The sequence below is a fragment of the Barbatula barbatula genome (assembly GCF_947034865.1).
Source record: "Barbatula barbatula genome assembly, chromosome: 8".
NCBI classification, from domain to species: Eukaryota; Metazoa; Chordata; class Actinopteri; order Cypriniformes; family Nemacheilidae; genus Barbatula; species Barbatula barbatula.
In genome coordinates this window covers 20,687,862-20,700,116 of record NC_136771.1, presented here as the reverse complement: position 1 = coordinate 20,700,116, position 12,255 = coordinate 20,687,862, and the positions used below count along the sequence as shown (strand labels likewise).

The following is a 12,255-nucleotide window of genomic DNA, read 5'->3' as shown; positions in this document are numbered from 1 at the left end:
CCCACAAGAACGCATTTGTAGGTAAATATCCATCAAAAAATCTTTATATTATGATTATTCTATATTATGCAAATTGTGTATTGTACACTGCTTGTATTAGCCTATCAATTCCTAGCAACACAATTATCAATTAAACTACAGTTTGTGACAAATGTAATTGGCATATTTTTTGGATAAATCTTCGCTTTTGTTAGTAGACAGTATGTAGAGCAGCTTGGTTGTATGTCCAATAAGGTGGAAAGAGTCAAAACAGATGTGAAATGCTGACACTTGACAGAATGCATATGACACAAAGGCATTGTGAATATGCGAATTAGCGCGTGACATCTTCATGTGGCATCAAGATGGCTTAAAATTGTTTAAAATAAACATGCACCTGTCCTATGCATTAATTATATGTATATAATATTGTTAAGGACATTGAGGGGGGGGGGCTTGAAGTCAGAAAGTGGATCCACTGATGAAGAATAAGTAGCATATGGCTGGTAAGGTGCCTACAAATATCTATTGTCACAACATTTTGGACACACGCTGTTATTTACACGCGTTTTATACAGAATAGAATGCATGCATATATTCTATTTTACATGCAGGGGATGCAACATGGGGTTAAATTGCTTTTTGAGTCTGTTCTGCACAAGATAAAGTTTCACCAGTGGCTTGTATGCTAACTAGACTCAAACTTTAACGTGATGGAGGGTGCTCATGGGACACGAACGCCGATACCCACTCTCCCACCCATCTCGACTGGGCGATTGATTTCGGAAGAGAAATCAAAACGCGAGCGATGCAACAACAGAGGGCGCGAGACGCAGAGCATCCAGCACGCGCGTGTGGTGACGCCGGCGGAATGTTAACCAGCCCCGGTGCAGCAGCAGCGGGAGAGCCGCGCTGAGACCTGCCGCTCCTCTTCTCTTTCTCCCTCGGCTTTGACCAGACGAACTGAGATTGACCGGGGAAATCCTTCCTGTCAGTTTCAACCGCACGCACCCGATCCCGACCCGACCGTTAAACGCGTGTTTGAGAGACGGGATGGGACGTATAGACGGAGAAGGGCTGCTTCTTTTGTTGTAGTACCGTTCAGTCGGTGCTGCATTGCGCTCGCGCATCCTCGTGGCTACGGGGCAGCCCGTGCTGGGACCGGAGAGTGTGTATGTGTGTGTAGTATAGCTACATGCTCATTGTTCAGAGGATGAGCGAGAACCGATCGCAGCCAACACTGCCGCATTCACACAATGAGAATGAGCGTCATGTATTATAGCAAAAATAACATAATCGTAATAACAATGTAGGCCTAATACAATAATTAAAATATTCTATTATTGGATACAGAGAAAAACAGAAATAAAGATGATGACAATATATGATCGAAATAAAAGCAGCTACTGAAATCATTAGTGGGTGACCTCGACTACTCACCTTATGACCTTTGTCAGTTTTTAAGCGTTTAATTTATTAATCGTGTCAGCCACCCCCACGCGACAATTACACATAGTTTCAACCATTATAACCTCACATGTTAACCACCAATTGGACTTGAGAACAAACTTTTTAATCATCAATTTGTAGCTGAATCGAAAGCTTAAACATTTCATATTTAGGACCATAGAAAAATCATGTTCACATGTGTCAAACGCAACTGTTTGATACGAGTCCGTTTTCCCCTTCGTTGACAGATACAGTTGTGTTGTTATATTTTTGCACACTCCTGAAGTATTTTGTTTTGTGGTCGTTTGCAAACACACACTCGACCGTTCGTATTTGCGCTTTTTACACCGGTTTAAAGAAAAGCGCGAGCCCCTTCGAGACGCACGCCATCCGCACACGCTCCCGGTCTCTCGTTTCATCTGAACGGTCGAGTTACGTAGTAAGGGAAATGTTGCAGTGAACGGAGAGAGGGAGAGGTTGAGAGAGAGAAAGACACACACAGAAAGAGAGAGGGAGAGACTGCAGCATCATTTGAGGGACGTTCACATGCAGTGCAGTAGAACGTGCAGGTGAGGGGAGGAGGAGAATGCGGGACTTTTTCCTGAACCACTTCACACACATCCAGCACGGACTCTGGAGGAATTACTTAAGGCTTTTGTTCGCTATCCTGCGCTCCATCTTTCCATAAGTGGCCAATTTGCGTGGTTTGGGAAGTCGGACTAAGAAGCTTTCTCTTTGTCAAGTTAACCGTAAAGGAATCTATATGAGCTTGGCACGCGCGCGTAAGACTGCGGGGAAAGCGTTGCCCCTCGCTGTGTTTCAAGGTAAGATAACGTATAGTAACGGAAAAAGACTTTAAAGGCAGTTTGGCTCGTTCCCAGCCGCTAGCGCATGCTTTGAGATGCGAATGCGAGAGCCGAATTCTCAGACAGATCTCTTTTGTGTTCTACTGCATTGCAGTTTAAAACAGTGAAAGCGCGAGAGGAGCCGAGGCTCCGCAGCATCTCAATGAGCCGGACAAAGTCGCCGAAACTGCTCAAATTTAACTCCTTGAAGGCATAAAGGAATATTTTTGGCCGCAAAAGTGGCGCAGAGACTTCACAGCCCTTCGCGAAGTGGATGTTTTATTTTATCGCGTTGAAAACGTGACCGGGGAACTAAAAGACTGTTGGTGGAAAAAAGAATTTTGGGCGAATAGGAAGCGTGTATAGAAATTGTTCGAGTCGAGTTTGGCTTGAGCCCGTCTGCTCTGGACCGGAGGAGGCTGCGGATAGAGGGATACAGAGTGAAAGAGAGAGAGAGTCATGGGGAGAAGGAGCGTTGGCGCAGTGCACTCCGCGCGCTGCTACCTCGTGCTCATCCTGCAGCTGCTGACTCAGCTCCCGCGCGTCAATTCGGCGTTGCGCTACCGCGTGGCGGAAGAGGGGCCGGCCGACGTGCACATAGGAAACGTTGCTGCGGACCTGGGGCTGTCCACCTCCGGGATAGGGACAGGTGATGTGACTTTTGCTTTGGAATCTGGCTCTGAGTACTTCAAAATTGACAATGTAACCGGAGAGCTGACTACAGGCAGCAGGAGGATTGACAGAGAGAAGCTGCCCCAGTGTCAGATGATATTTGATGAGAATGAATGCTTTTTGAACTTTGAGGTGTCAGTCATAGGTCCGCTGCAGAGTTGGGTGGATTTGTTTGAGGGGCGTATTGTGGTCACAGACATCAATGATAACACACCCTCTTTTCCATCCCCTGTACTCACCCTATCTGTTGAGGAGAACCGTCCGATTGGCACCCTTTATCTCCTTCCCACCGCCACTGATCGTGATTTTGGTCGTAACGGCATTGATCGCTATGAGCTCATCCAGGATAGCAGAGACGGAGGTTCGTCTTTGCGACGTCCCGCGAACGTACAAGCAAATGGGAATGGTGGGGACCGAAGGAGAGGGTTGGACTCGGGGGTGGGGCCTGCCAGCAGAAGCAGCGTTTTTGAATTGCAGGTAGCGGACACACCTGATGGCCAAAAGCAGCCACAACTAATTGTCAAAGGGCCCTTGGACCGTGAGGTGCGTGATTCTTATGAACTAGTGCTACGCGTTCGTGACGGCGGCACCCCTCCCCGCTCCTCTCAAGCTTTGTTACGCGTGTCCATCACGGACATCAATGACAACAGTCCACGCTTTGAGAGAGCAGTTTATGAAGCAGAAATGGCGGAAAACGCCCCACCTGGCACACCTGTCCTTCAGGTGCGTGCCACGGACCGTGACGTCGGCGTGAATGGGCAGGTTGAGTATGTGTTTGGAGCAGCAACAGAATCGGTGCGACGCCTCCTCAGGCTGGACGAAGCATCAGGATGGCTAAGTGTTTTGCATCGTATTGACCGCGAAGAAGTTTCACAGCTACGTTTCACCATAACAGCTCGTGACCGGGGCCAGCCACCCCGTACTGACCGCACTACGGTTGTTCTGAATGTAAGAGATGAAAACGATAACGTACCTGTAGTCGAAATTCGAAAAATTGGAAGGATACTTGTACGGGACGGTGCCGCCATGGTTCCAGAGAATGTTTTGGTGGACACGCCAGTAGCACTAGTGCAGGTGTCAGACCATGACCAGGGGGAGAATGGTGCGGTTACCTGCACTGTGGTGGGAGATGTTCCTTTCACACTAAAACCAGCGGGTGAGACAGCTCAGGCACCTCCCCCAGCCACAGATGATGCTTTTGAGCGAAACAAAAAGAAATATTTTCTGCACACCTCAGCACTTTTGGATTACGAAGCAACACGTGAATATAGCGTCACTATCGTGGCCGTGGACTCTGGCAGCCCAAGCCTCTCTAGCAATAGTTCTCTTTTAGTGCGTGTTGTGGACATTAATGACCACGCTCCCACTTTTGCCCAAAGCTTAGTGGAGGTTCATTTTGCTGAGAATAACTCCCCAGGAGAACGAGTGGTCACTGTAGTGGCGGCCGATGCTGACAGCGGCAAAAATGCAGAGATTGCATATTCACTGGATCCATCTGTTAATGGAGCTTTTTACATTGACGCAGATAATGGAGATATTCGTGCCACTGGAGCGCTAGACAGGGAGCTGAGGGAACGGTACGAATTTCGTGTGATAGCCCGAGACAAAGGAACCCCCTCTCTGCAGGGCTCCGCTACCGTCGTGGTTCAAGTCACAGATAGAAATGACAACGCTCCCAAATTTGTCCAGGAAGTTTTCACATTTTATGTCAAGGAAAACCTGCTCGCCAACAGCCCTGTTGGTATGGTGACCGTTACCGATGCAGATGAAGGAGAGAATGCCGAGTTGAGTCTTTTTGTTGAGGATGATGAAGAAGAGGGTGGTGAGGAAGGCAAAGAGAGAAAGCAAGAAGTTTTCTCCATCGAAAACAACACCGGCACCATTTTCTCCTCCGCCTCCTTTGACCGCGAGCGACGTAGTGCATACTCATTCCGCGTGCGTGCTGTTGACGGTGGAGAACCGCCGCGGTCCGCCACTGCTACAGTCTCCCTGTTTGTCACTGATGAAAATGACAACTTGCCATCCGTCACATCACCAGCTAATGAATCATACACCTTCTTGCCACCCGCCAGTGGGGCCCGGACTGTAGTCCAGACAGTCACTGCCTCTGACAATGATGCAGGGTCTAATGCTGATCTCCGCTATTCACTGGTTGGAGGTAACCCCTTTCATCTGTTCGAGATCGGCTCTAATAGTGGGGTCATAACCCTGGCCGAGCCACTGGAGAGAAGACACAAGGGTCTGCACCGCCTGGTGGTCCGGGTCAACGACAGCGGTGTGCCTTCCCTTTGTGCCACAGCGTTGGTTCATGTCTTCATCAATGAGACCTTGGCCAATGCTACATTAGTGGATGTGCAGGTGAGAGATAGCAGTGCATCACATGGTTACAATACACACAAAAACTTTACAAAATGCAACAATGAGCCAATGTAGAATTGGTCCAGTGATTGGTCATTAGCTAAATAAGGTTGAATATGTATTTGTTATGAGAGGAAGGAAATCTGCAATATTACACATAGCATGACTAGGAAACCATAGCATAAAGTAGCACATTTAAAAAAATATTACTGTTTATAAATATTTCTCTATATCAAATTGCTGTTGACCCACATACATATTGGAGGGAAGAAAACATGCAAATACGAGGATGAAATATACGCGCAAACACAAGCATATGCATACACAGTCACACTTGCCTGCACAGAATAACTATGATTGAATATCGGAGCCTTGACATGATAATTGAGAAGTCTGGGCTTCGCTGTAAAAGTGAATGTGTGCATGTGTGCGCTTCAGCAGACAGAGCTGGAAAATGAGGATGCAGTTATCAAAGGGCACACACACCATTTCTGGCCTTTTCTTTCAGTCTGTTTCGCTCTCTCCATATGTCTCTCTCTTTTTCAGGTGGCCCGCAGCCTTGCAGTCCCACTCTCTCTGGATATTGCAGGTGACCCAGACAGCGAGAGAGCATTGGGTAAACAGCGTTTGAGTGTTGCCATTGGTGTCCTGGCCGGCGCCGCTGCCGTCATTCTGGTCATCCTCTTGGTGGTGACGGCCCGGCAGTGTGGGGTCCAGGGTAAGAATGGCTACGAGGCTGGCAAGAAAGAGCCAGAGGAGGACTTCTTCAGCCCACAGCCTCCCCCACTACAAGCTCAGGGCTCCCTTAATGAACGTGGACGCAAACCACGCAGAGACAAGCGCAGTAACGGCAGTGTCAAAGCCGAGCGTTCCCTGTACAGTGGAATTATGACGGTGAATGGCTGCAGGCGTGGGGTTGGCGATGAAGAAGAGGAGGACGAAGAGGCAAGCAATGCCAGCGAAAGGATCGCCGCCCGGTACTGCGCGGCAGTGGACGGGGACCCCAGCAGCCCAAGACTGGGCACCAGACGTCACCAATCGAGCCCTGATCTGGCCCGCCATTACAAGTCAAGCTCGCCCTTGCCTGCGGTGCATCTGCAGCCCAATTCTCCACCCGTGGAAGGAAAGAAGCACCAGGCTGTCCAGGATCTGCCCCCAACTAACACCTTTACCGGTAATGGCACGGCTAACGCAGACGCCATGTCCCTCAGCTCAGACCAGTGCTCCGATTACAGCTGCCAGACTGCCAAGTACAACAAACAGGTAAGAAGCTGAACTTTTGTGATTCACTCACTTCAACATGTACTTGCAAGCCATGTTCACAAAGTGTCAGTTACGTTTTAGTTGTGGATATGTTTAGATTTTATATTCAAAAGTACAGCCCTGAAAGGTGTTGGACACTTAAGAAACAAACCCTTAAAAAAATATGCTTTGCATTAAGAATTTTAAATAGTTTTTATGACAAGACAAAAGGACTTCATTAAGAGTAAACGTTTATCAAAAAAGGTAAAATTGTGTAATCGTTTACTCAACCTCTTGTCATTTCAAACCTGTACGACTTTCTTTTCTCTGGAGAACACAAAAGAAGATATTTTGAAAAATGTTGGTAACCATGCAACAGCGGTACCCATTGACTTCCATTGGTTTTGTGTCTATACAATAGAAGTGAATGGGTACCACCATTGTTTGGTTACCAACATTCTTCAAAATATCTTCTTTTGAGTTTTGCAGAAGAAAGAAAGTCATACAGGTGATACAGTGAGTAAATGATGAAAGAATGATCTTTAGTTTAATTATAGATTATAGATGTCCTTCCGAACCCTCGGACGTCACTGTTTTTCAGGAAATGGAAAAAATACAATACTACACTTCACAAGCACTTTTAAAAAAAAATTTATGTTAACCCAACGACAAACATAAAGGGTGATTTTGAATAATGATTTACGGTAAAAAAATGATATCCCCAAATATGGAGGACAGCTGTAATATGTGTTGAAATATATATGTTTTCACCCTGACGCAGCATTAAAGTTTCATTTCTTAAAGAGTCCAAAGGCGTGTTGTTGATATAAATCTGAATAAATATTAGTGTGTTCAGCTCTAAAGACTGAAGCAGTTATAATTACTTCAGAAATAATTGCAGTACTTCGACTTTTTTCACTTTATAAATACGTTGTTGAAAGTTCTGGACTGGGTGGTAGCACCAAAAATGTTACAAGTCTTGTCAAGACAGATGCTTCAAGTCTGAACTAGACCCAAATTCCAAAACTGAACTGAATTCTCCGGGTACCTTGGGATATTCCCAAATTAATAAAGACAATGCTTTTAGCAGTGGCTACTGCAGTCATTTTCCTTTGAACAAGTAATTAAGTTTTCTAAGAATTCAGACTCTGTAATATACGATTATAGGCAGCCACAAAGCATTGGCCCATATCTAGTCTATAACTTTGTGTTCTGTTTCAGAAGAAAATTTTGTTTGTTAACCCTGATCCGTGATCGCCACTTAGCGAAATCCTAATCTGATCTAATAGAAAAGATGAATAAAAACTGCATTTGTTTTAGATAAGAATGAAAGTCTCACCCTGCACTGTTGTTGTGTTACAGCATGTAGAGTGGATAAGGTTATGTGGAGCTAACTGCCTGCTCTCCTTTCCAGGAGTAGCTACTGAAAATAGACTGTCGAAGAGAGGAGAAATGCTAACCCATTTTCTCTTATACCGCATAGATCCCTTTACACACACTTCATCTCGCTCTCTCTTCATAATACTTCTCTCTCTTTTCCTCCGTCATACTTCAAATTTTTTTCTGTCTTTGACATTTACTCCACTTTTTGGACGCACTTTCATTTTCCCGACACATGTTTGGTTGTGTTAAATATAGAGTGAAATATACGTCTACCTGTTTTGGGTTTTCAACTGTTGGGGTTGAGTCACGCAGTGTCTTTTTGACACAATCTGTCATCATTATACGTTTTATCCAATTTAATGCAGCATACCTAAATTGCTTGCTTTGCATTTCCCTGGACGTGTTAATAAAAAAAAGATTAGCTGCACAAGCTTTGACAGGTGCTTTGGACTTAGCGGCAACCTAAGGGTGGCCCCGTGTAATGGACCGACATGGTGAAATTGAGCACTGGGAGCGCATTACATTTTCTGACAGGTATTTGGAGACTAAACCCAATCCGCAGAGGTCTACACGGGAGATATTGAGTTCTAAATGACATGTCGTTTTTGGCCTCTTTGGCTTGACTGACAGTTGGATTGTTACTGTCTCTAACCGGCGGCTAAAAACAGCTGATACAGCCGTAAGGGCGACGCGCGTTTCTCAAGACCTAATCAATCCATACACGCCAGTGCGATTGTGACCGCAGCGGGTGGGTTAATCCAATACCGAGTCAATCCTCTTAATCTGCTGACATTTTTTTCTCTGTCAGATGAAAATCCTTAACGGAGAATTTGGTGTTTGAGGTCTTTTGCGTGCACGTTCCCGCTCCCCGGTGTGAGTGCGTTAATACTTACTGGAGAGTTTGTTGGACTCTTTCTGACGGTTTAATCAATTATTGATCACACTGTAATTAACTCCTCTACCAGGGAGCTTTGTGACCCAGCCTAACTTAAGCTCGGCCAGACTTCGTTGTTGCATGATGGGATGGTATAGTGTGATGGCAAGCCAATACCCCTCTGCAGTATAAATTAGCAAATTGTGTGTGTGCGCATAAACAGCGCTTGCAGAATCAAAAAGTGATGAAAATGGAAATCCCGTTGACCTATATCTGTCTTGCCATCTCTCTATCGCGCGTCCTCTACAAATGCGCAACTCAGCATGTTTCAGAGTAAAACTCCGAACTACCTCTTTGCTGCAGTGCACTTTCTTTTAGCCCCGCCCACTCACGCCAACACCTATCGACCCACAGCTTCCCGTCCCCATGGCAGCCCGCATTTCTATCATTTGAATAGACAGAGGGCAATCAATATACTAGGCTGGTTAATGTGCACATTTGTTGTGAGAGTAGTGCATTAACGCACACACACACACACACACACACCTGAAGTCAAGGTTAGCGGTCAGACAGGTGGGCAGTAGGTGAGTCTGTGTAACTCAACACACACAGTTAGGATCAGGCAACAGGTCAGATGGATAGCCGATATACTTGACACTCGCATGCACTTGGGTCCACGCATACACTCATGAGAACCAATTCCAGAGATAGATATTATAAATTAATGGAGGAGACTATAGATTGAACGACCAGGAGACGGGGGAGACACGTTGAGTAACAGAGAGAGAGCGTGAGAGAAATGAGGGGAGATTACTAATGCCCGCCTCACTTTTGTAGGACTGTATTGATTTTCATTGGGAAAGCATTATGGAAGCTTTTATGGGGACGTGCACTGCAATGGTTATAAAGGATAGAGGATGATGGTGGCAGACGCACTTTTTGTGCTGCACGTGTGTATGTGTATGTTTGACCTAGCTGTGTTATTGGGGACAAAATTGTTTCCAGAAGTTGGCCAAATCCGAGGGAAAGACACATTATCATGATGAGGACGTCCTTCCTTATAAGGAAAAATGGTTTATTAGGAGACTAAATGAAGTCCTTATTAATTTTCAATGGCAAACGTTGTAGGACTATAGCGATTTGAAATAACTATGTTAATTTAAGAGCAAGACTGCATAAAGCAATATAAGATCCCTTTTTAGAGAGATAATTTCAGTTTTAATTCTCTCAGTTTCTGCATCATTATGTTCTCCCATTGCTTTTCTGATCACATTTTTATTGCAGGGACTCGATTTAGTTCAAATTCAAGTACACTTGCAGTCAATAACCTGTGTTGTGTCGTTTGCTTTTCAAAGTTGCACCGGGCATCTGCGAAACGCAAGACTCCGTAAATGATGCTTTTTCAGTGGCCTAGTGTAACGTTCTGAAAAATGAGAGCTTAATAATTTATAGATGACACATTAGGTTAGTGATGGCTATGACCAGATGGGAGCTATTCTCGTGTGACGCCACATATCTGTGCACAACAGCCATTAGTGGAAGGGTAACTCATTATTTAAGATTCAAGATATTCCTTTAGCGAAATCGGACGATGATTAAGAGGAGAGATGTGTAAATCGTGTACAATAGCCTTGTGAACACTTCTTTAGTATCTTTTTTGTCGTATTACAAGTGTCACAAGCCGAGGCAGTCGGATTGGGATTTTTTTTATTGAAAAAGTTGTTCATGCAGAGGCCTTAAACAGTTTTTAATAGTACAGCCTTATGGATTATTAACTTTAATTTACCTCCCACATTCATGCGATTTTTCTCTTTGGACTGTATTGTCATTTCGAACAGTGAGTAGGAAAATGACTGGGGCTCATTGTATGAAAATAATGCTTAAGCTGTAATTGATTGACGGGTTTGTTTAAAACAAGAGAACGTTGTAAACACCATTTATTCGTATCTCTTCCTTTAGTGTACGGTGGTTCTTTGTTTGTCACAGCGCATAAATCAGAGTCAGAGATTCAAGGCTGACATTGTTTTGTGAGGCAGAGACCTGCTCGACTGTCTGTTTTAACCTCAAAATAAGACACGACAGGAATTCCGGGTATTCCTTGCCCGCACAGGCAAGCGGCAACAGAACCAAGAACACACACGCACACACATTAGGCAGAGATCATGAAGCAAAAACATTCCCGTCTTCCTACATCAGTTTCCTGCCCAGATCTAGGCCGTGACACTCAGAGATTTGTTCTTGTGCGTCTGGACTGGGAAATCTTTGTACAGAGACGCTAATGGAAAAGCTGGACGCTTAATGATTCTCACTTTGCCTGTCTTTCAATGATGCGCCATTGCTCAGCAGCCAAAATATCATCTGGCCAAAAGCTTGATGGATATTAGTAGAGATATTCCTGTGTTGGCTGGATCCAAAAGGATGGGCATCAGTTCCATCGAAAATCACACACATACAATTAAATACACATACATACACACACCCACTGCAGACAATTTAATAAACACACCCTTTTTGTTAGCGCTCTGAATTGTATTCATATTTGAGCCGGCATTAACTCCGGCTTTCCGGTTCCCTGGATCTCCAGTGCTGGAGGTTCTCATGGGGTGATCCTTTTGTTGTGGTCTCGCTGTACCGCTGCGGTTCTACTGTTACAGTTCAGGGTTACCCCAGTGTCATGAACCAGCCTGAGTATTCATCTTTTATTCAAACACCCCAGGCTGCATCTGTCACTGCCTGTCAGATGTTGAGAGAGAGAGATGCATAGTTAAACCCCTGAGTACAGAATGAAAGGAAGGACTGAAGTAAATAAATATATAACATGTATAAATAAATATTAAATAAGTGACGGAGAAAGCTATTTTTAAATTGAGAGGTCAAGGATTTATATTTAGAATATAATCAGATATTATCCATCTATCGTCCATCTACAATAATATTTATGTATAGTATTTGATCTCTCATCGTAAGTATTAGACTCTGTAAATTCCCGTAGGACCATTGAAGCAATTTAAGCATAAAATACCATTTAAATGCATAGCATATCTTTGCATTCCCAGTGGATGTGTTCTTATCTTTAAAAAGTAGTGAGATGGTGCACAGTTGCACAGGAACCGAATGAAGGGGTCTTGAGACCTTTTTTTTAAAGTATGACAGTAGCTTGACACTGCATCCCAAAATGTCTGATACTGAGAAAACAACAAGAAACTCTGTGAAACTCTGTTGTGATATTGCAAAATGGATTCCTGTGGTTTGTGTTTAATTATAACAATGAATAACAAACAATCAGACTTTTAAAGAGTTTTTATTCACAATTATGTCTTTGAATTTTCTTCATTTGGGGATTTTCCTCAGGAAATATTGACATGCATACACACGATTTTAATAAATGTTGTAAGGATGCTGATTTAATGCCATATTTAATAATAAATTCAATCCAGATGGGCTCTTTAATGA

At 44.4% G+C, this 12,255-nt stretch overlaps 1 protein-coding gene across 1 annotated transcript in view; it reads left to right on the top strand.

The window, feature by feature from the left end:
* Positions 1-1,981: 1,981 nt before the first annotated feature.
* pcdh7a (protocadherin 7a) overlaps positions 1,982-12,255 on the top strand; it is a 29,680-nt gene continuing 19,406 nt past the window's right edge. The window contains exons 1-2 of the mRNA XM_079461891.1: positions 1,982-5,303; positions 5,850-6,566. Of these exons, the coding sequence (XP_079318017.1) occupies positions 2,733-5,303; positions 5,850-6,566 (3,288 nt within the window). The 5' untranslated portion in view covers positions 1,982-2,732. The remainder of the gene's footprint in view (positions 5,304-5,849; positions 6,567-12,255) is intronic.